The 24,890-nt window shown below is 43.5% G+C and overlaps 1 protein-coding gene across 3 annotated transcripts in view; it reads left to right on the top strand.

Annotated features, from left to right (window-relative positions):
- Fbn1 (fibrillin 1) overlaps nt 1-24,890 on the top strand; it is a 203,118-nt gene that overhangs the window by 107,919 nt on the left and 70,309 nt on the right. For all 3 annotated transcript variants that reach the window (XM_087654706.1, NM_031825.3, XM_087654705.1), the window contains 11 exon segments: nt 451-576; nt 3,340-3,498; nt 8,193-8,375; nt 8,923-9,063; nt 9,597-9,716; nt 12,966-13,091; nt 14,590-14,712; nt 17,534-17,656; nt 18,703-18,855; nt 22,537-22,590; nt 23,998-24,123. In XM_087654706.1, the coding sequence (XP_087510832.1) occupies nt 451-576; nt 3,340-3,498; nt 8,193-8,375; nt 8,923-9,063; nt 9,597-9,716; nt 12,966-13,091; nt 14,590-14,712; nt 17,534-17,656; nt 18,703-18,855; nt 22,537-22,590; nt 23,998-24,123 (1,434 nt within the window).

Raw genomic sequence — 24,890 nt, 5'->3', positions numbered from 1 at the left:
ACTTCCTACCCCTAGACTGGTCACTACAGGTCAGATGCAGGCCAAGAGGTCTTCTCTGAGGGATTACAGTATCTGCCTTGTGGGAAATTTGATTTAAAAAAATACAGAAGATGATGAAGCATATATAATAATTAGCAGAGAGTTTAACAGAGTACAAAATATGCAGAGAAAGAGAGAGCAGGAGTTCAAGACAAATGCATTTGAATATTAGCATGCTATTAGTCTGCTAGTTTGGGTTCTAGGGAACGTGAGCTTATTTGGCTCCCTCTCTTGAATTTGGGAAATTCCTCGGAAATGTCTGTCTAAACAGGCTCTTCTCTGGACAGCTGTTATTTGGTGCAGACAGCTGCTTCTGGGGGCTTGACTTCAGAAGCACTCCGTCTGAATCCTCGTAACCGTGGACTTCCCCACCACGGCCTCCAGATAACGAGACTCCTCTTTCTGTTGCAGATATCGATGAGTGCAGCACCATCCCTGGTGTGTGCGATGGCGGGGAGTGTACCAACACGGTCAGCAGTTATTTCTGCAAATGTCCCCCTGGCTTTTACACCTCTCCCGATGGCACCAGATGCGTAGGTGGGTTTGATTACAGATGGCAGGCACGGGTTTTATACGTCGTCCGTAATGAACATCTCTCTGAATAAGTCTGTTAAGGGGACCAGTCATCTCTGGAAATGCATTTGAGTGCCTGTTAACTAGCAGAGGTGTCTTGTGTCCTTGTTTATGGATTTGTAGATGCCCTCAGTCTGTGAGTTAAGGTGCAGTCATGCCATATACTGTCTCTCCATGGCCACCTTAGTCATTTTCCAGAATCTAGGTCTGAGATTTTTGCAATAATCTTCCACTGGTCTGGCTTCTGTGCAGTCTGCTTTGCCAGGCCTACCTTCCTAAAAGTGATTTGAGTAAATAACACTCTTGCTTACGCACCTCAGGTGCTTTTCCCCAGGACATAGAAACTAATGACATTCAGTCTGTTGTCTAAAGGTTCCATGCAAACTGCAGGCATGTCAGTACCTGCATATATATACACACCAGGTAAGACAATACACACACACACATGCACTCAAACACACATACACACACTGTACACATGCATACGCACATACTTTTACACACACACTTGTACACACACACTTTTGCACACACACATACACATACCCCACATGCTCATACACCCCACATGCACACACACTTGTACACACACACATGCATACACATACTCCACATGCACACACATGTGTACACCCTCTTCTCCACATATGGCAGTTCTGCTCTTATCTGTTGTGGTATCTTACTTCCCTAAAGACAGAAAATTAAATGAAGGTTTAGCTTATTCTTTTTAAATTTTATTTTATTTTTAATTATGTGTGTGTGACTTTGTGCATTTGTGAGCCCAGGTACAAAAAAGGGTGTTGGATTCCCTGAAGCAGGAGTTAACAAGAAGTTGTGAGCCTTCTAATACAGGCACTGGGAGTCAAACTCCAGTCCTCAGCTGATGCTATTTGTAAATCAAGGGATGCCAATAACCTGACAGCAGCTTGTAACCAGCCCTAACAGTCCCTATCTTACCACAGTGACTAAGTGTCTCTGACTCACTGATTTAACATGCCAGCTCTGTAACCACATGCTATCAGTTAATTTACAAAATAATAGTCTTTAGCCTGTTAAAAGTTTGCCATTGACAGCTATAGGTCCCAGCTTTGCTCTGAAAGAGAAACCATCCATCTGCAAATTTAGATGTACACATTTCATAATTTGGTCAAGTGTTTACAACTGGGTTTTGACTACCCAGCTGCAATACAAATCAGGCTTGGGGTTCTCTGCCCATTCTTAATAGCCTTTGAGTTCCATGCCCAAAATATTTAATAACATAGTATATAAACATTAGTAGCTTTGAAGCCTTTCACACAGAGGTGCCCCACTGTGGACTTCTCAGAACGGGCTCGTCTACACCCCTGTGTAGACTCTTCCTAGATCTAGCCAGAATAAGACACATTCTTGCTGAGATGTCTGCCCAGAGGTACCTGAACCAGAATCAACATTTCTGGGAATTGCGTCTATACTTACTGGTGGTCATAAATACCACTCAAAAACTGTCTTGTGTCTGTGGTGCTGACCCTTAGTCTTTTTCTTTGGCTTGTTTAGGTTTGTCTTATCCTTCTTTGCTTAAAGTAAACAGTGTAAATGTTCCTAAATCATGCATGTTTATCTTTGAGTATTTCAACAATAAAACAATTGAAGGCTTTGTGTTCTTAAGCACGTCTCAGACAAGTGCACATGAAAATGACAAAGCTCAATGAATATTCAGACTTAGGGATAGCATTTTGACTGCCAAAAAGTTTCACTTTACAAAATCCATTCGTGCATATCTTACATTAAGTGAGAAGCATATTTCAGATACGACTTATTTTCTCAACTTGATTGTGTGCATCACTGCACGGAGATGTAGTTTACTCGGTGAGCCACATGTGTAGATAGAGAAGACTGTTTACCCCTTGCTCTGGTCTCCTCTTTTCGAAGGATCACCCCGGGGGCTTTTCCTGTGCTCTGAGCTCTTTTTGGTAGCTGAGAGTTGTACCATAGTGTGTCAGCTGTTGTCATGACAGTCAGACATGATGTAATCCAATAAAAGTGATCTATAGGAGAGCGCCCCGCCATGCTGCTTTGAGAAGATAATTTTCTGCCAAAAAGAAAAGAACTCATCTGGAACTGTTGGGTCCCTGTTGTACTAAGAATCTGCAGTCAATGATGTTTTGGAATTTATTAATAATTAACCTCTTCAGAACAAAAGGGAACCTGATTAATAAGCATTAGATCTGGCTGGAAATTGGCTCGTCCCTTCAAAACTCAACCTCACAAGTCTAAGGCCAATTTCAGACTAAAAACTAATGCCTGTGCCACTGATTAATGCTGTTTTTAAAATGCATTTATATAAATGTTTGCCTAAAGTAGCTTGAATTAAGTAATTTAAACCTTAGACAACCCAGGCTGTCTTTAATATAGCAATGAATCTTTATGAATAATTGTCACTACTGGTGATGTCTTAGTCTTTTTTTCCTATGACACATTGGTTTAAACCATTTTTTTCTCACCTTGGGTATGGAATGTGGAGTTTTGGCCAAGTGTCCCAGTATGCAGGGAAAAGGTGTGAGACAAGACATTTCTGATTGCATACTGGGCCAGTGGAACACTCAAGGGCTCAAAGCTTCCTTTCCAAAAGGTACACTCATGGGTCAGCCTGTCATAGCCCCAGCGTGAGACATGGAGGAGTTGAGACAGAGTAATGTTGTCCAAGGCATAATCACAAGACTACATCTGTTTTTGTTGTTTCCTTCTCAGATGTTCGCCCTGGTTACTGCTACACGACTCTGACAAATGGGCGCTGCTCTAACCAGCTGCCACAGTCCATAACCAAAATGCAGTGCTGTTGTGATGTTGGCCGGTGCTGGTCTCCAGGGGTTACTGTCGCTCCTGAGATGTGTCCCATCAGGTCAACTGGTAAGAGTCCATCTATAGTGTCTACAGCATATCCCATATTCCAAGCCCATGGTGGTGTGTACATTAAAGATCAAATGATAGCCAGGTAAATCAACAAGATTCCAGAAATGTGACATACGGGCACGGAGGAATCCCCCAGATGGTGCATAGGTAAAGGCTTGTTTCTAGATCTGCTGGTGACTTAGTTCTCTCATTGCCACGGAGCAGCATGGAGTCTTATTCCTCAGTGGGGAACTTGGTGGCTCTCCTGTAGCTTACCAGCTCAGAATGATAAAACCCGTCTCTCCTACCACATATTCCCTTAACATTCAATACTTTTCTCTTCCTTCTGCCAAGTCTTATGTTTTTTCCTTCATGGCTTCCCAATTGTCTGTCACATTTCCTTTATTTTTCCAGAAAACTGATCATTCTACAACCTGGATGGTTGGGTGGCCTCCCATGTGCCCAATGGGAGATCTGCCTTATTCGTTTCCCAAAGCATAGCTCACCTGACAATCGCTAGAGAGGGTGTAGAGAAAGATGTCTGGGATATTTTCATTAGTATGGCCACGGGTGGTAGTTGCTGGTCCAAATGACTCCTTTTCCTGCAAAGAAATGTTTATGGTTTGGCTTAGCATCTGGAGTCCCCAAATCCGAACCCAGTTCTTTTAGTTGTAAATGTTTTGAGAGTTTTATTTTCTATTTTAAATTTATGGTTGTTTCCTTTGAATAGTCTCAGCATTTCTAAAAGAAATCAAATATTTTTTTCCTAAAATATCTGCACAGTTCATGCCTTACCTTCTACTCCCTTCTCCCGCTGTCCCTGTTGATGACGTATCTGCGAGAGCAGTGTTTCTCAACCTGGAGGTCATGTCTGGGGTCACCTGAGGCTATCGGAAAACACAGATGTTTTCATTACAACTCGTAACAGTATATCAAAATCACAGTTATGAAGTAGTAATGAAAATAGTTTTATGGTTGGAAGTCACTACATGAGGAACTGTATTAGAGCTGCTGCATTAGGAAGGTTGAGAGCCACTGCTCTAGAGGGTCAAGGATCTGTGCAAACATAGCCTGATCCAGGGAGATGCCAAGACAACCACAGCTGGAAATGTGGTCTCATCCTCACAGCCCAGTGGTTTGTACCTTTTCTGTGTTCAAGGTCTACACTGCCATGCGTTGTGCTTACCTGTGTCCATATGCTGCTCTGATGCTAGTTAATAAATCTTATGAAGAGGTCTTAGTCCTCACCGTCATCTTATATTTCTCGTGATCCCTGTACTGCCATAGTATGTAGCATACTCTTGCTCGTGTGAGAGACTCAGGTAGAACACACAGCTCATTAAGTATGGCTTTGTCCACAAATCCATACCCAGTGGAAACCTGACCTGTTAGCTCTGTTTATCTTGATTCCCGAAAGGCACACTTGAGTCAGAGAGTTGAGGGGAGGCGGTGAAACAGGGTGGAGGAGTGCAGAGCTGAGGTAATGCGTTTGAGGTGCTGTTCATAGATGTGCAGTTCTCATCACGGTTATGGAGCCATTCATGGGTCTCAGTACAAGGTACTGCCCACCACTGAGAACTGTAGGTGTGAATAGAAGTAGTAATAGAATCTTTCTGGGTCTCCATCCATGCATGCATGCATTCATACATAAACACACACATACATATGATTCAACAGGTCATATGTTCTAAAAAGTAGCCCTTCTTCTTGATTTGCTGCAGAACTATTCCCTAGATCACAGTTTGGAAGCACATGACCTCCTATCAAGATGTATAGCTTGGTACCAGAAGAATTGCTTTTTTTTTTTCTTTAACTTTTGTTTTTTACAGTCCAGTCTTTATCCCTTCCCAGTCTGCCCTCTGACTGTTCCACATCTCATACCTCCTCACTGCCCACCCCCACCCCACCCCACCCCACCCCATCCCCATCTCCAAAAGGATGTCCCCACCCTCCCTCCTCTACTCTTCCTGGCCTCCCCACTCCCTGGGGCCCCAAGTCTCTTCTTAAATGCACACATCAATTTGAGAATCGGTATCATTGGTTGGAGTCCTTGTACTGAGGCCTTGAGTGAGGAGAGAAGGCAGTGGATGTAGGAGCAAGCAGGAAGACCCAGTACAGGAAGACATGGGTTCCTAGCAAGTGACTTTGAACTGAGAGACATGAGCCTGACACATGCACAGAGCAAAGCAGATAGGTCATGCAAACTCGCTTGCTGACCAGCTTTTGCTTGTTCCAATCTCCTGAGACCATGATGCTGAGCTCTGGGCCTCGCCTGTGCAAAACAGTGATGTAAAAAGGACTTAGCCCTTTTATCTTTCTTTTTCTTTTCTTCTCCTTTTCTTAAACTGTGTTTCATCTCTGAGTTGCATGCAGACAGAAAAGATAATTAAGAAACAAATATTTGAAGCCATGGGATGGAAACAAATATTTCTGGCTGCTGATTGTTACAAGCTCACAGATAAAGTCTATAGAAAAGAAGTTTAGCGCCAGTTAGAAACATGTCCTACAGGGACATGTTTAGCGGTATTCTTAAAGTAATATATTCACCCAATTAGCAGAAATACTAATAAACCATCCAACTTCTTTCACAAATCTGAAAATAATCTTAAAATTAGGCTGACCTGGTGCTTGAAAACAAAGTGTTCCCTTTAATACAGTCAAAATTCAACTAAATCCAATATATACTGAAATCCTCTTTATGTAACTTACAGGGCTAGGCTGTGAGTAAGTTATAGCTTACATATGGCCCAGATTTAAAGTGTGTCATAGCTTGCGGTGAAAAGCATCCCAGGAACAGTCGATGTGGAGTATCTAGGTGATAATTCTGTGGGAAGAGTCACAGTGGTTTACTGAAAGGAACTTTAGCATCCCGAGTCAGGAAAACACAGACAAGGAAAAATCCCTTCCTACAACGGGATACCAAGATTTGTGGGTCAGGATTCCAGATACGTGATGGAGAACAGCCACGGAATTCTCTGGAAACTTGAACTAGGTTTGAGTTATAGGTGTGAAATAAGACTGACGGATGCCCAGAAATGGACTAGTTAGTAACCGCACAGCATGCGGAGCGTGGTGTGTTTAGTTAAATGTAAAATGGCAGGATGTCTCATGAGGTTGAGTAATGAGAGCATTTCAGAATTCCACAGGTAAAGAAAAACATTAATCTATGTTAATGGTTAGCACTCTGTAAAAAACAGCTATGTAAGAATGACTTTATGACTGTGGATAAACATCTATGTAAGAATGACTTTGTGACTGTGGATAAAGTTATCGACGTTCCAGCCCCAAAGCAAAGATGAAAACCACTGTGGTCTGCCTGTAGAAGGGGACTGTCACCACCCGAGACTGTGGAGGAAAGCGACAGACATACCTCGAAGCTCGATGCTCTCGATGCTGTCTAAAGAACCATTCTAGAAACCAAACGATGTCAGGAACCTAGCAAAGATTTAGTCTTACAGACACCTGGTATTGTTTACAAAGAAATGAGTATTCAACCCCAAAATGGGCAAACGCAGGGAAGTACATGACCAAGTCAGGGTGTCCCAGCTCACAGAATCATTGTGCAACATTCAGAAGCCCCACTACCCTGCCCTTTCTGCTCCATGTGTCTATTGTGTTTACCAGACAAATCCTCAACGCCCTGCTCTGGACTTCAGCCTTCTGCATTTCTTAGAACTCTTCCATCCCATGGCTTCAAATACTACCTCTCTTCTGGTAACAGGGAAAATGACTTATTCTCTAGTCTCCAAACTCTCTTCACCAATTGTCGTGTGCTATCACCGTTGAACTCAACTGTTCAAAGTAACACTTGACTCCTGCTCCTCACACCAGCCCCCAATACCTGACAGGTTTCCTCTCACAGTAAAGGACAGCAGCGGTACCCACCTCAACAGCTAAAACACTCACTAGTAGTTATCCCTGATTTCTTAGTTCCAGGGCTCTAACATTGTTCTCATCACCAAACACTACCATTTGCCTGTAAGTTATCCAAGGACAATTCGTGCACTTTGTCAGGTCTGCCACTATCTGTCTTGGGCATCCATTAGTATCTTGTCCTTGGATTCCCACACAAGTCTTTCTTCCCTATAGTATATATCAGTAAGAGTGATCTAAAGCATCCATGTGATCACACACTACCTGTTGGGGACTGCAGTGGCTTCCCCTGCACATAAAACACAACAGCAGGCCCTCATGTAGCACAGGCTGGCTTCAGACTCACTGTAACCTTTGAACTTCTACTCCTGCTACACTCTCTGTGTTGTCTTGCTCTCTCTTATTTTGTGAGTCTGTGAGTTCTGAAGTTATTGAAATACAGTGTAATGGGTCTCATTACAGTGTTCTCATCTATCTATGTCCTGTACATCTCTCTAAGAAGGACATGAGCCTTCTGGTGAGCTTTTTAGATCCCTGAGACAGCCACATCAGGGCGAGTGGAGAAAGCGACACCTAACATTTTTCCTGATGGGTTTCAATGTGTAAACAAATGTCTTTCTAGATTTTGGAAGGAGCATGTGGTACCTGCTCTAGATTAATTTTTTTTTGCCTTTAATTTTTAATTATTGTCTCAACGTGGTTATCATATGGATATTTAAAATATGGGTGAAATTGTTTATTCCGATTGGCTGGTGCACTGTGATTTTGTTAAGGACCTGTCTTCTCCAGCCTCCTAGCACTCAAGGCTCTACTGATTGTGCCCTGTTGTATTCTTCCAGAGGACTTCAACAAGCTGTGCTCCGTCCCTCTGGTAATCCCCGGGAGACCAGACTATCCTCCCCCACCCCTCGGCCCCCTTCCTCCGGTTCAGCCTGTTCCTGGGTTTCCTTCCGGGCCTGTGATACCGGTCCCCCGGCCACCGCCAGAATACCCGTATCCATCTCCATCACGGGAACCACCAAGTAAGAATTCAAAAGCCACCTGCTCACTTTCCCTTGCAGTAACAGCTCTTATTTCCGGCTTATGCCACTTTCGTCCTTAAATATTGTTGCCCACTGCTAGATTAAAACATTTTTGCATAGTTTTATGGGTCTCTTAGTTTTCCCGTTTGGTAAATCAGAATGGATACCTGGGATGCCAGAGTTGAATGTCCTTTTGTTACTGATGTTCTCAATCAAACGTGGGAGGGGTATAGGAAATCACATCCAGAGCATGAATTAACGGCAGAAGATACGTGATATTATACCTTAGGTCATTTAGTGTACAAAGTCATCAACTGCCAACACCTTGCTGCTCTGATTATTTCCCCAAACTGGAGGCTTGCGCATGAGGAGGTGGGTGGATGAGGAGAGGCAGGCAGAGAAGCTATAGCACCTGCCATCCTGTGCCAGGGTGCAGTGTGCTCTCTGAGGGCTGGGACTGTACTCTGGTGGCTGGCTCACCCCTGGTGTCGCTTCCTTTAGGAATGAATATGAGTAATTTTGATGGGGTTCAATGTTGTTCTTCTAGAGGTGCTGCCTTTCAACGTTACTGACTACTGTCAATTGGTCCGCTATCTCTGTCAAAATGGGCGCTGCATTCCAACTCCCGGTAGCTACCGCTGTGAGTGCAACAAGGGCTTCCAGCTGGATATCCGTGGCGAGTGCATCGGTATGTGACTCCTTACTTGACTGACACAGGGAGAGACGTCTTAGTCAGTGTTCTGTTGCTGTGAACAGACACCAGGATCACTGCAAGAGGTTTAGCCCATTATCTTCATGGCAGAGATCATGATGACAGGCAGGCAGACTTGGTGCTGGGTGGATGGTAGTGGAAAGTTCTACACCCAGATCCTTAGGCAGAGGGAGCCGCTGGGCCTGACTTGAGTATTTGAAATCCCAAAGCCCACCACTTCCTCCAACTAGGCCACTCCTACTCCAACAGGGTCACACCTAACTCTTGTCAAGTAACTCCATGCTCTAATGTCCAATCATTCAAATCTGTGAGCCTATGAGGACCATTCCTTTTCAAACCACCACAGTCAGTATTGGTTGTTTCCTGAGGTGGGATAGAAGTGTGCCCCTCCACCACTGGCTTTGCTATTATCTTAAAGGAAAACTTTTTTATGTGTGAAGAAACCTATGAATAGCCTTAGATCTGTGAGCTGTTGGGCACACTGTCACTGAGACATGCTGTTTTTACAGACGTTGATGAGTGTGAGAAAAACCCATGCACCGGTGGAGAATGTATCAACAACCAGGGCTCATATACCTGTCACTGCCGAGCTGGCTACCAGAGCACACTCACCAGAACTGAGTGCAGAGGTAAGGAGCTCAAATGAAAGCCTGCCTTATAAGGAATCCAGTGAAACATAAATGCAAGAGGCTAATCCCCTCACTGCCCCCACTACTGCCCCCACCCCCACCCCTACCCTGCTGCTTTTGTGTGTGTGTGTGTGTGTGTGTGTGCCTTATTCCAATCTCACTTTGAGGATGTTGCTACAAAATCTGGCAAACATTCAGATATTTTAAAAGCTCTCTGTGTGCCAGGGTAATAGCTTATTTTCACTTCTTTTGAGTTATTTCTTCTGGTGGTTCATCTTCCATCCGGGACATAGGGGATGTGGTTACTCTGTATGACAGAAACTGGGGAAAGCCTCTGTTAGGATTATATGTCATTAGCTTCTCCATAGAAAGGAGGATAGACGGCTCTGCTCCTAGCAGAGGTCAGCAGCCAACAGCAATATCACCTGAAGATTGCCTGAAATGATGATTCTCCAGTTGTTCCTCAGCCCGCTGTGGAGAGCCAGCATTTGGCAGGCTCCTTCGCCATCTGTACACACACTGACATTTCAGAAGCTCTGTAAATGTCTTCTCATCAAGGTTGCCCCTCGGGTTTATTTATTTTCCTTTTACTAAAATATAAAAAAAATTTTGCAATAATTTTTTTGAGAATTTTGGACATCAGTACAGTAGTTACATAATCTCTACTCTCTCTCTTCCCCTTCCAACTCCCTATGCCCCATCAACACCCTATCAAACTCATCACTTCTGCTCTATTGTTAGCAAGTACACATGCACTTACACACACTCACACACATGTAAGTGCACATGCACACACACATACATGTACACTTACATTTGTGTGTATGCATTCACATACACATACATGCCTGCACGCACATGCACACTCACATGTGTACCTGCACACACGCGCGTTGTTGAATCCAGGTGGTGTTGCCCATATGTAAGTGTTTAGGGCTGGCTTCTAGGGAGGTTTGTCCCTGAAAAATGTCCCCCTCTCAGGAGCCATTGATTCCCTGTGGCTCTTCATGTAGGTGTGGGACCTTGTGAGGTTTCCCTATCCATGTTGGCATGTCACAGGTTTATTCGTTGAATGATTTATTCTGCCTTTGGTTAAGGGTAGTAACTTTCTGGGTGGAGGTGAATGAGATATACTTCCTGCCCTTTGAGAACCGAGAGCTTTATCTGTGTGTTCAGCATAGGATGCGCCGTGCCATCAATCCAGCAAAACTAGATTAAACTAGATTAATCCAGCAAAACTAGATTAAAGCAGTGAGTGAACTAAGCGAGCACTTATTCTTTAAACATGGGGCCGAGTGGGGAGATTTCTGCTGCTTGAAAATGTGAATCTACTAATATGAGATGGTTGTTTGCCTCCTTTAACGAAGGCCCTTGTGTGAATGCAGCAGGTTTGGGGTTCATCCCTGAACGACTCTCATAATCTTTGAGTTTGGTCAGATTTGAAGACAGATCACCATCACCATTATTTAGGTACACTGCCCAAAAATGTCAATTTGGTCAGAAAACAAAAAAACAAACCCTGGAAAGACAGTATCCCTACACAATTCTATTAACAGCCTACAATCTGAACCATAAATCTGAATAGGTTGAGTATTTAGCTGATTTAAGGATCCTCTTAATGCCTTAGCTGTTAATGTGAATAGAAGTGGTGTATTGGACATTTCTCAATAGGAGAAACCACTGTTAAGAGACTTGGCTGCTTATAAGCTATGACAAACCGGAGAGAAGGGATTGGCTGGAGCGAGGTCCTGTCGGGGTTAAGGGGATGCCACTACCTCACCTGAGGCCTGGTTAGAGGTGCAGCTCCATCGCCATCTCCTATGTGCTGCTAGATTTACCAAGGGTAGGAGCGCAGCTGTGCTGTTTGGAGGACACCACAGAGAGACCCAGGAGGCTGCGTTCTCAGCTCAGAAGACATGCTTGGGGCAAAGGGGACGGAAGAGATAGAAACATTGGAAGGCAAATTTTAGTAATAGGGTTTTATGCTGTCTGGATTTCTGGAAATACACAGGATCCCCCATGGCATTCTGAAAGCAGTGAGGAAAAAAAAGATGAACTCTTTTTCTTGTTTATTTTAACCTCAAAAAAATTATAGAATGTTAAAATCGGTTCAAGAATATGTGGATTTTTGCTATTTTTCTTTGTGGAGCAAGACAGGTTTTAGTGAGCATTAAGAATAAAGAAAAGGGGAAAAGAGAAGAAATCAGAGAGGTTTGGCACAAAGATCAGACAGAAGAAAAGCCCAGACTGCTTCAGCTAGTCCAATGGTTCACACAGAAACCACTGTGGGATCAGCCTGGAAAGAGAATGCGTAGGAGGGTCAACCACAGACACCGTGCAGACACTGGGCAGACAGGAGAGCTGGACAGGCCTTAAATGCACATTCCTCACTAGGGTGTGCAGGGTGCTGGTTCTCAGGGCCTCCACTCAACGTGGATGGGTTGCTCTCAACCAACGCCACATGGTTCTGCATCTTCTGGGAACAGACGATGGGAGTGAGCGTATGTTGCGGGACAAGACTGCTTTAGCCATCCTCTTTGATGTTCATCCATTTGTAGTCCTTAGGACAGGAGGAGCAGACCCAGGCTACCCTGCTGTCTCTCAGGTGTGGGGTTTTAATCAGGAAATAGAACAATTAGCATATATCACCTCTAACATTTCTATCTTCATCATCATCATCATTAATGGGGGAGGGGACACCCCCCACAGGACCAATGCTTATTTTTGGTAGTCAGAATAGTCATTAAGCTGAGACTTATATGCACGCTCAATGAAACTATACTTGGTCCAAAAATGCTGCAAGGCACTTGGACATCTTGTAGTTATGTGGAGAGTTATTAGGGGGAACCGAGCAAAGAAAAAAAATAATAAAATAAAACAAAGGAGCGTTTCTGTTATTATTTCTGATATAGTTATAAGCTTTATTTTTTAATCATGTTTGAAATATCAGCCACAGTTCAATATAAATAATCACTCATACCACTCACATTATCTAGAAAGATGGTGAAAACTTGATCTCGTTCATGTGGTTGAGATCTAAGCAGTCTTAATAGAAAGACAGAGTGGACTCTTGTGCCCTAAAGTCCTTTTCTGGCTCATATCTCTCTGACACGGATGATCCCGCATACCTGGATGGTGATGGATGTTGTGAAACAGACAAAATCCTAGATTATAAGTTTGAAAATGGAGGGAGAAAAGGTAATTCCAAGTCCTCCAAAGTAACTTTATCCTTTTTAATTTTAACCTCAGACATAGATGAGTGTCTGCAGAACGGCCGGATCTGTAACAACGGGCGCTGCATCAACACAGATGGCAGCTTCCACTGCGTGTGCAATGCGGGCTTTCACGTCACGAGGGACGGAAAGAACTGTGAAGGTAATGGCAGGTGTCTGAGGCCGCCCCCCTCCCACTGCAGCTTCAGCATCGAGAGTCTTGAACAAGACAAAGAGTCAAGCGCTGTGTGAAAGGTTGAACTGTGAAAGGGTTTCATGTATTTCTTTCTGAAAGGCAAACCTAGGTCTCCATGTTGTCATGACCACAATCTGTCACACATAATAGCAGCAGTGCGTGTTTGAAGGTGCCTGATGGTGGTGACGCTTTTCCAGAGTGTACCGTTACTTCTGAGTTTTATGCAATCAGGATTTGTATAGTGTGCGGTTTGTACAGTAACAACAAACAAAACAACAAGAAAACCATATTTAAGCTCATATCTTTTGAAGTCACTTATAAACCTTTTGTGCAAAATGCCTGCCTGGCAGTAAGACCCACTAACCATGGCTGGGCGTGTAGAATTGCTTTGAGAGGAACTTGGGGCGTGGCAAGCCAACTTCTTATCATGACGTCTGAAGTCATCCTATGATAGGCTTCCCCTGTGGAATATGTATGAACGCTGTGGATGAGGTTCTGCTCTGTGGGCCTTCAGCAGAAACTAAAGAATGTTCTTTAGGAAAGATCCCAAGAATCTGTTAATATGTTGAAAGAATTTCAAAATTGTTCTTAGGAACATGTTTGGCAGAATATTATCTCGGTGATTCAATCCACAGACTTATGGCCAAAATTCCCAGTTAGGGTCAAATCTATTATTTTTTAAATAAAAGAAATAAAGAGAAATCATAAATTGTTTTAGTTTGACTAAAAGCCTGTAAGCGAAAGCAGGTCATGTCCAGAGGTGCAGGCCTCCCGGGAGAGCTTCAATTGCTCACAGACCAGCAAACCCATGAAATTAAGAACTGTCTTTGTGACTAAAGCGACCTAAATATTAGTAGCTCAGCTGGGTCCCGTAGCTGAGTCTAGCACTGACCAAATCCAGCTTTGCAATATCTACTTCAAATTGCTTGAAACGACAAGCTTTCTTCTGCTTTTCATTACTCTTCAGATTACTGGTTTTGAGGATTTCATACCATGTATTTTGAGCACATTTTCCCCTCCGTGGCCCCTCCCAGAGCCTCTGTCACCTCCCTACCCGCCAACTCCATATTATTTCTCTCTATGGTCTTCTTAATTTTTAAAAATGAACCAAGATTTAGCCTAAATACATTTTCACTCTCAGTAGCCTTAATTTTTGTTTCAGTTTCAGCTTCTCGGAATGCAAGTCTGTGAACTAAGGAAGCTAACTAGCTAAGCTGTTAGTGCGCCTTTCAGTCTGGGGACCGGTGACCCTCAAACAGATCCGGCTATCCCCCTCAAAAGAGTCAACCTGAATTGCAACGCCTGTTTCACATGCCTTCTCTTCTTTCTGTATTTATCATATGGATGAAAATTAGCCTTAGGCTACATTTCCAAACGCTAAGAAGAGAAGTGTGAAAAGTTAGTTATATCCTCCTTCCTCTTCCGGCCTTCCTCTTATCAAGACAATGCCTGTCTCTGTTTCTAGACATGGATGAGTGCAGCATCAGGAACATGTGCCTGAATGGGATGTGCATCAACGAAGATGGGAGTTTCAAGTGTATTTGCAAACCTGGGTTCCAACTGGCGTCAGATGGCCGCTACTGCAAAGGTGGGTGCTATAAACCCCCAGAGTGTGCTCTTTGCCCGAGTTTCCTTCTCCTTACAGCTTCCGGGGAAGATTCTCCCCAGGCTCTGCTTTGGAAACCTGACTGGTATTCCTTCTTACCTTCAGCTGTCCAAACAGCCACAGTTAAGGAAACAAGGCTAGTCTTATTTCAGAGAAAGCATTTGGGTTCTTCTCAGAGGAGCCCGGAATGGGTTGAGGTGTGGCAATTTAAGGAGCTGAAGCATTAATCTGTCCCAATGGATCTGACAATTATCCTGATAAAGCTGAGTTCTGCCTTTTCCTTCCAGCTGGGAATAAGGACAGTTGGGTGGTGATGCTTCTTGATCATTTCCTTTGGCCAACTCATCCCATCTTCCCTTGGGGGAAAATGCTGCCTTTTTTTTTTTTTTTGTGGTGCTGTATTCCTTACTGATTCATCTATCATAAGACACAACAATGAATTTAGGTTTTACCAAGTTACATAAGCCAAGGAAGAGAAGGAGGAGGAAGAAGAAAAAGGACAGAGCAGAAAAATAAATCAGGAGTAAGAGTAGCCTGACAACTTTTTTTTTCTTTTCTTTTCTTTTTTTTTTTTTTCCCTCAGAGCTGGGGACCGAACCCAGGGCCTTGCGCTTGCTAGGCAAGCGCTCTACCACTGAGCTAAATCCCCAACCCCGCCTGACAACTTTTGAAATAATCTCATTGCCTCAAGTATTGTAAGCAAAACTTGGAAGTTCCATTTGTGCTGTAGGGATTCTAACAAATTTGTTTCTGTGTCCTTCTGTATGGAGTCAGGGTGGGTAACTGTTGCATGTAGGTGCAAGATACGAAGAGGAGTCATTCTTTTCAAATGCTTCTATGTAGTGTCAGTCCAGAGTGTCTACTAAGTGGTCAAGAGCCTCTGTTCACAGCTCCTGCTGCAGAAATGTGGCACTGGACTCTGGAAAGGCAGGATAAAGTCACAGGGCACCTCTTCTGATGTCCCTAGTTTTCAGCTCTGGTTAAGGTACTGTGGAAGAAAGCCTTGTATGTCTTCAATTCTTGGCAAGGTGTGCACTTTCTCCAACCTTTAAAGAGCTTCCAGCCCTGGGCTGTTTACCTGCATCCCCTGTGACCTTCACACTCATGGCTTGTAAGATTGTGAAAATCTGTCTTCAGTAGAAAACAAGCAGTTGACTTTTTTTTTTTCAAATTTCGAAGTAGGAAAATGGTTTCTGTACACATTGAACTCTGTGCCAGGAGGAGCTGAGATGGAGAAGAGAGGTTTGCGACATTCTGCAGTAAGATAAAATGTCAGGGAGTGCAAATTAAGTACTGTTCATGTAGGGAAGAAAGGGAAGGGTGTGGCCGATTACTGGGCTGTTTGAAATGCTGAAGTGTGGTGACGGAGGCATTAAATTATGCTGTTTCAGAGGGTGTTATGACCTCAAAGACGAATGTAGGCTCTGAAACCGTAGGTGATCATGGAAATTGTGTCTTTCACATAAATAGTGTTGTTGAATTGTGTGGAAAAACTGATAATTACACTGGCTCACCTGGACTCAGCATTCTGGAGAGAGGGAAGGAGGAAGAGAGGGGGGAAGAAGAACAGGGAGGTCTCTGTATTATTGCCCTAGTCTTTCTCCCCTAGTGTAGAGAGCTCAGATAAACACGCTTAAGAGGGAAAAAGAAGGCAGCCTCCCTTTGCTGCCTTTTCTCTTGCTGTGGGATGAGATTCTCCTCTTCGTCTGTCATCCTGAAGCCACAGACACATGACGGCTGAGAGCCTCGTCACCAGAGCCTCTGCCAACTGAGGGACTTCATGAAGAGCCTTTGGGCTGCTTTTCAGGATAGTCTTCACTGTCACACACTAGGTTTCTGCTTGACCAAAAAGATGCCTGAAACAAATGAACCAATCTGAGTTCACATTCTTAAATATAACTGCTGTTTTTAATACAGTCTGAACATGAAGTCTTGGACCACCAGGATGTATCTTGTGCCAAATAACACAAGCTAAGTAAAACACAGAGGTGCTTCACTCTCAATTTGCCTTTTTAAGGTCAGGAGAAAGGAAATAATTGCGTACTCTATTGTATATTGTAAAAGGACTGTTGGAAAGTGGCTTGGTACTAAGCATCCTTGTTTTTCAAAACTCAGTTTGGGTACCTTTTCTACTATTAATGGGGGCATTCTCTAGTATTGCTAGCATGAGCCCAGTGACATCTTCTACAGTATTAAGGGTATGCATGTGACACTAAAATACTCAGCAATGCTAAAAAAGGATTTTACCAACTTCCAGTGCCTTTGAGTGTTGTACTGACCAAGGGCTGCCATCAAAGTCATTCTGTATTTCTCTCTGTTCTGTCTCTGTAGTGCTCCTTCTAGCATTTGATGTCTGCCTCTTGCAATTAGCAATTAACAATTAGTCCCATAGGTCTCAGGAAAGACTGGTACTAGCAGGAATGCCAACATGGGTGTTGGCTGCAGAAAAGAGAAGCTTCCTTGCACAGCCCAAGATGCAGTTTATATCAAGCTAGATTCAGGCACGGCTACAGTGGGATATGTTACCCAGAGTCCTTTGCCTTCGAGTAGTCCTTTTCTCCCCTACACCGATTCTGCCTGCCTCCTTGTATTTTATAGCAGGCATCTTGGGAGGATTCCACTGGGATGACTTTTAATAGGAAAGTACCAAGCTCGGCTGGTTTCTCTCCCATCTCTGGAAGAACAGGCATCTCATTAACATGCCGCTGTGGTCATTGAGTATCATTTTCCATAGTGCCCGTGTTCCAGTGTTACCATAGTGAACGTGTTCACCGTGTTAAGGAAATACTTCTTCCCGTTGCAGATATCAATGAGTGTGAGACTCCTGGAATCTGCATGAACGGACGATGCGTGAACACTGATGGCTCCTACAGATGCGAATGCTTTCCCGGATTGGCTGTGGGCCTAGATGGACGTGTGTGTGTTGGTAAGAAACAAGCCACATCCTGATGTATGATAAGTACTCCAGGAGTCAGCAATGTTTATCAATTACGAATGTATCCTACCCTAGCAAGTGAGATACAAAGATTTCTGCTGAACAATGTTTTAACAAATCCAGTTCTCTTCTTGAATAAATTGGACACTAATGTTAGGAAGAGCAAAGTAAGGTTAAGTAAAGGAAAGGCAGGGGAATCCCCACTTTCCTTCTCTCTTTTCTGCATATATATCTGCCTTTGATTTCCTCCCACATTCTTTTGTGGATAAAAGTCTTTAGAGTTGGTTTGTAATATGCATACCATTTTAGGGTGAACATTTTACTAGAGAGTTAAATGTCCAAAGGAAGTACATAGTGCCACAGAAATATGGATAATTCGTAAGCATGCAATGACAGTTTTATACGGCTTGGAGATTCATTAAATAACAAGACTTTTATCCAAATCATTTTTTAAAAAAATACTCAGTAAGCCCTTTGATTTAGGAAAGGATTGAGTGAAGCTGGAAATTCCTTCTCTAGAGATAAAGATAACACAGCTTAGTTGACCAACCTCTGCAGGTTTATATAATGAACCTTTTACAGATTAAACTTTCTCCCTTTTGGAAAATAAACCCAATTTAGACATTCAATAACTGCCTGTTTATTTTTTGAGTAAGCCCCATTTCTAATAAAGGTCTTATTTATCACCATGTGAGATCCAGCCTTCATGCAGTGTTTATAAAGTTCCTGGTCTGTGCATGCCTGAGGAAGACAAAAATGAGTGAAAAATAATCGCAACACGTAAGGGCCTCACCGTTTGCTCAGTTACATCATATCACCAGAGGAAACTGGCCGGTGTTGGCCATCTGTCCCCACTGCTTGGACACTAATGAGCTTTTGGAGTTTTGTATTCATTTTGTTTCTTTCTCATTGTCAAGTACTGAAAACACAGGCATTCTCTGTGACTTAGAACAGGGCAACGGAGAAAAAAGGGCAGCGTTGGTGTGGGGCTTTCATCTGAAACGGCAGTAGAATGACGGGTACTTCCTCCCCTTTAGACACACACATGCGGAGCACATGCTACGGAGGCTACAGGAGAGGCCAGTGTGTGAAGCCGTTGTTTGGTGCTGTTACCAAATCGGAATGCTGTTGTGCCAGCACCGAGTATGCCTTCGGGGAACCCTGCCAGCCGTGCCCTGCACAGAATTCAGGTAAGTGGCAGCATGGAGGTGGCCTCATCCTGCCATCTTTCTGCCACCATCCATGGGCGCTACTTTCCTGGAAGTTACCGGGAAAGGCTGTGCTATGCTCCCAGGGATATCTTGTATACCCTTCTGGGGTCTTGGCAGAGGCTAGTCAGTGTCTTGATGCAAGTTACTCTCCCCGTCCTCACAATTATTTGCCATGTGCCTCTGTAGGGCCCACCCCACCTCAGTCCTGGTCACCTTCCCGGGAACACATGCCGTTTCAGGATGCTTGCTTTTTTGCAGGAGATGACTATTAGAAAAGCAGAATTTTACACAGTGTAAAAGTAAATAACTTTCAGATGACCCGAATATTCCCAACAGCTCCCCAGAAGGCCATTTGTAATTTTGTTCACAACCCACATGTTGATTTTGGTGCACTCTTCTTAAATGGTTTTATTCAACCTTAGGGAAAAAGTATTTTTCTACAGTTTAGGTGGTATGCATAGTGAAAAACAACCAGGCCAGTGAGCCAAAATTCTGCTTCCAAATTCACGGGCAGAGAGGTTTGGGAGAGATTAGTTATTTTGCATAGCTTTGCTCATTTAAGTATTTGAAAAAGACTCACAATGATAAAAATAATTATTAAAATGAAATTATATGGACAAGGGAATTCTTAGTGTTCTAACCTACAAAATAAATTTCATTGGATGAAATGGAAGGTCCTATGCAGATAGAATTATTTAGACTTGTAAGGAAAAAATAGTTTATTGAAATATCTCATGCTGCCTCCCATATGCAAATTGTGTGTGTGTGTGAGAGAGAGACAGAGACAGAGACAGAGAGAGAGAGGGAGAGAGAGAGAGATACAACAGTAGGAAGGGGCGGTGAGGTGGGAGGAAAGAGAAAGTAATGAAGTGTTTGTGTTATGGAAGCAGAAACAGGGGTAGACCCTTTGGGAGACAGAAGAGATCCAAGAAGAGAGGAAGAAGATGTTGGGGTAAAACTGGCATACATTTAGGAAGAAAAAATGTAGCTTGTTGAAATGAGGATGGTCAATTTTTACTATGTGAATATGATCTTTGGCCGTTGACTTTTACTGTTCTAAAATAAAGCTAGGGCTAAATAAAACACAAACAAAAACCAAGCTGTTAGTGAGTTTCCAGGTAAGATTCAGTTGTTTCATCTCCTTCCTTCCTAAGTGAAATTCATAAAAATTAACCTAAGTATGATTTTTCAGTGCTTTTTAAATAAAAAATAACCTTTGAAATTACAGTGCTTGAAATGAGTATCATAAGAAGCTAGAATAAAGGGAAGGCTTTAAAGGACATAAGGGATGCCACTGGAAAGAGGGTTGCTTTGGCTGGGAATAATTCAGATTATCTGTATGTCGTCAAAAATCAATTAAATGTACCTTTAATACACTTCAGCAATATGCAAATGGTCATTTAAACCAAATGACTGCATAAAACGCTACAGTCGTATATTCTGCCCTTGGTTGCACTAATTTTTCAAAGTGCTTTTCTCATAGACTTTGAGTTTACGAGACAGAAGCGTGTCTGCAAAGCTATAAAAGATGACAATGCACACATTGTGAGCAGAAGCGCACTGTGTACGGTTCTTTGCTTTGACACTTTCCCCTCTGCACCAAGAGCACTCAGGGGAATGACATGGATTTAGGAAAAGGTCACTAAAGAAACCCAGTTTCTTGAAGCAGTAAGTCTTAGCGGAAGGTAATTAATTGATAGGTAACTGGAAGCCAGTGTTCGATAACTTCTATCGTATTTGTGCTTTTCTGTCTGAGGATATTTGCATGGAAAAGGTCCACAGGACAAAGTTTTTTTTTTTATCACATTGGTAGTTGACAAGAATGTCAAGCCATGGAAGATCCTCTTAGGCTCTCCCTCATCTCAGGAGAGGGTGACCTAACGGGTACCAACAATCCCTAGAATCCATTAGTCAACTGGGGAGAAACTGCAACCATGTGAGTTTCCAAGGTCACCATGTGCTGTGCAAGCCAAGGGGCCTGTGAAAAGCTGTGCCACTGGCTCCTAACCCAATTCCTGTGGTTCAGCTTGCCTTCTCACCCCCTCAGCCTCCAACCATTTTTCTCTCTCAGAAAGCAGTCAGCCTTGGGAATGCAGCTCTGGGTTGTTTCTATGCTGCCTGCCATATTGCTGTCTGTGGCACTACCTTGAGGGAAGCTTAGGAAAAAGTTAAGAGGGTGAACTGCCTGTGTTTATGTTTTCTCATTAACCCAGAGAGCTTCAGTATGGAATGAGTACCCAGAGGGGAGGGATTTGCTTCTAGTCATACGTATGTTAGCATTCAGATCTCTTAGTTACACAGAGCAGTCGTGTCTGGGCCAGTGGTGAGCACAGTGACCAGGCTGTGCCGCTGTGTAGGTCAAGTATCCACTAATTGGGATTAACTGTGAGAACACTGTCCACAGAATTATCATGGTTTTGCCTTCTTGCTTTATTATGCACCTCCATGACCCTGCTAATAGTTGAGGGTGTGGGAAGATACTAAAATTACATTTTTGTTCTGGTTTTTGTCATCTTTCAGTCTCTGGCTTTTAAATATACAGTGGCTGACATGTTCCTCCTTGTCTCCCTTTGGTCTCCTTTTAAATGCTTTTTTAAAAAAACAGAAACGTTTTACTGCTTATCACAAAACACACACTTTGAAGGATTAAGCCTTGTCTTCCTGGAACTCACTGACCAGGCTGTCTTTGAACTTACAGAGATCCTCCTGCCTCTACTTCTCAAGTGATGGGATTAGAGGTGCATGCCACCATACTTAGCTAAAATATTCCTTTTTTAAAAAATTTTATGTTTTCCAAACTCATTGTCTACCATCATCAGAAGTAGAGAAAGTGTTTGTTCCCCTAATGTCCCATTCACCGTGTGCAGCCTCTGTATGTGAATCCGATTCTGGCTGCCAGAAACCGTGGGCCGGCCAAGGTCTATCTCTTCTCTGTGCCTTGTCTAAAGTCTGGTTCCAGGTGTTTGCCTTGCTCCCGGTTCACCATTATGTTCCTCTGAATGCTGTTAGAGTTGTCTATGACGCTTCCCAAGTACCAGAGAGCTGATCCTGTCACAAGTTTGGGCAGCAATTCTGCACACCTCAGTTTATAAGAAAGAAAGAATGATCTTAGCATTTATCAAGATTTTCCTTGGACTCACCGTGGAAAGTGAGCATAGTACCCGGATGATTCACAACTGTACTCGCACATGAGCTTGGATGCTCTGCTGCCCAGAGAGTCTGAGGAGGACTGAGGACATGTGAGAACCCGATTGTACTGGAAAAACAGCTAGAACTGAGAAACAGGACTATTCCCAGGATGGCAGGGAAAGTTTTATTAACAGCTAAGAAACCGCATTTTAACAGGCATGCCTCACTGTACGTGCAAAGTGTTCCCTGGTGAACAAAATGAGTTGTAGGAAAAAACACCTTTTCCAAAAACGCTTTGCCCGAGAAATTGCTATGACTTCCCTGTATCCTTCAAAGTCCCTTTCCTCAGTGGTGCAGAACACTTAAAATGAAAGCCCAGTCTGAAGAGGACTCCCCCAGGAGTTCCTCCCTCTTCTGTTAGCGCTTTAGCTTGGTTCTCCTTGCTTTTGAGGAAATGATTGTGTGAGCCAAGGGCAGAATTGACCTGTTTCTACAGACGGCACTCATTGATTGTCTGATAATTTATTGCAGCGGAATATCAGGCACTTTGCAGCAGTGGACCCGGAATGACATCAGCAGGCTCTGGTAAGGAACCACTTTGAAGTTCCCTGACTTAAGCATGTGAAAGGCAGTATTGAGCCTTCTGTGGGTATTTAGTTAAGCATGTGAAAGGCAGTATTGAGCCTTCTGTGGGTATTTAGTTCCCGTCATGACACAGTCTGGCCCGACACCTTGCTGACCATCGCAGGTGATGCATGTGGGTTGCCTAGAAGCCCCCACGGCAGAGCTTCTGTGGCGCCCTGGTGGTGGTGGGTGTGGGGCTTTCTCACTGGCCTTTCCTGGGGACAATTTATGGAGAGTTGTAGATGAGATACAACGGCTAGTGTCACTCATTCTAGAGAAGTGGGAGCCTGAGCCTTTTATGGGTTTCCATTATCAAATACAGCTGAGGGTTTTAGATTGGACAAGACTTTATCCATTCAGTCTAAAAGATTTCTTAATTGTCAAAGGTTTGGTAATAAGACACCACTTAGATTTTCTAGCAAGGAATCATATCAGCTAGCTAAGTTGGGAGAAAATAAAATATTTATAGGAATGGGAGAGATTTAGGGTATCATTAAAAAGAATAGAATCAAAGGAGACCACTGAGAAGAGTGTAAAGATGGTGACAAGGAGTGACTTCCTCACTCACACAAAACTCAGCAATTTGACTAGGGGGGTCTGGGGGAAAACCCCGCTGGCTCATTCACCCACCATATGTGTGGATGTGTGGATGAGGAGGGAATAGTGATGAAGGGGGCTAAGAAGGGTGATGAGGAGGAGTCAGTGGGGGTCAAAAAAGCCCTGTTAAGGCCACAAGCATGAAGCAGATGGCAACCCTGACTGATAAAGGCCATCCTGCCACTCTGTCACCCTCGCTGGTAATGGAGAGGTCTGCTCAGTATGTGTGAGCACAGAAGTGTGCCTGGCCTCCTCAGGGCCAAAGCAGAGGCTCTCCTGTAAGGAGACCTGATGACAGACCACCTCACAGCGGGGAGGGAGCCTTGCTTCAACACCAAAGTTGGAGTCAGTAAACACACGATTCCTACTTTAATTTGAAGATATTGTTGAACTTAAAAACTTGAAGCAAGGGCATGATGTAATCTCCTTGCTGGCAGGATGGGAGGTAGAGGGAAGAGGGAAGAAGGAAGAGGTGGTGTCATGTCAGGGACTTGGTCCTGTGTGTCCTCTGCCTTCATCCTGGTGCTCGGATCATCCAGCACATTGTCATCTTCAGCTTGATTCAGGGATGATGGGTGACCCTGACAGTCACAGCTCCAGGTGGGGGGAGACGTGACTCATCCTACAGTGGGAAAAAAGAGAGAAACATTCTCGTCCAAGTGAGCCCACTGAGACGTCCCGAGGTCACCGTGCATGCTGTACTGCTTTGTGTTGTTTTCACTTAATGTCTGTTTTAGAATGTCACTGACTTTGAACTTTTTGGTGGTGTAGATATAAATGAATGTGCATTAGATCCTGACATTTGCCCAAATGGAATTTGTGAAAATCTCCGTGGGACCTACAAATGTATATGCAACTCGGGATACGAAGTAGACATAACTGGGAAAAACTGTGTCGGTAAGGAGTTCAGCTTACTTTCGGTGACATTTCTGGACAGCTTGTGAGGAATCACATGCCCGATTCACTTGGTAAAAGAGACCCTTGTGAAGGGTAGGAAGTGCAAGTGTCTGGAGCCTTTCTCACATGGCCACAGCGCCATTCCACCGAAACAGTTCTCCCAACTACTCATTAGATTTAATCAGAGAAAGTACAGCTTGTTTTCAGTAATAACGACTCTATGTTGGTTTTAACAAGCACCCTTTTCCATGCGATAACAACCTTTAATGAGGGAAGAATCCAGAAACTAAGTAAATCATTTGGTTGGGAATAAAACAGTCAGCCTAGGGCACTGGTTTTTCCCTCCAACATTCTTTAGTAGCCTAGGAACAGCATTTTCTGAGAACATCTTCTGTCTGGAGTGACACACAGCCATATGTTGCCTGAAGTTGGGCTTTTAAAACCAAGATACTTACGCTCGTGGGGAAGGGGTGCACACATTCTGATATGTATGTAAAGTAGTGCGTTTTTCTACTTGGAGAACAAATATATTTTTGAATATAAGCGAATAAACCTTTATGGACTGTGATGCAAATTGATAAGCTTTAAGATAAACTAGAAAAAAATCTCAGATTATGTATTTTTATTCCCATTCAGGGATTGGGGTTAGGCCTCCCACTTTTACTGTGGTGGGATATGAGTTTTGGTTGGGAAGCTCCCTGTCCAAAGAGCTGATCTAACTTTGAAGCAAGTAATTGATTATCCAGGGATAATTCAGATAGATATAA

The sequence above is a fragment of the Rattus norvegicus genome, chromosome 3, assembly GCF_021556685.1.
Source record: "Rattus norvegicus strain SHRSP/BbbUtx chromosome 3, alternate assembly SHRSP_T2T, whole genome shotgun sequence".
NCBI classification, from domain to species: domain Eukaryota; kingdom Metazoa; phylum Chordata; class Mammalia; order Rodentia; family Muridae; genus Rattus; species Rattus norvegicus.
This window is presented reverse-complemented; position numbering and strand designations above follow the sequence as displayed.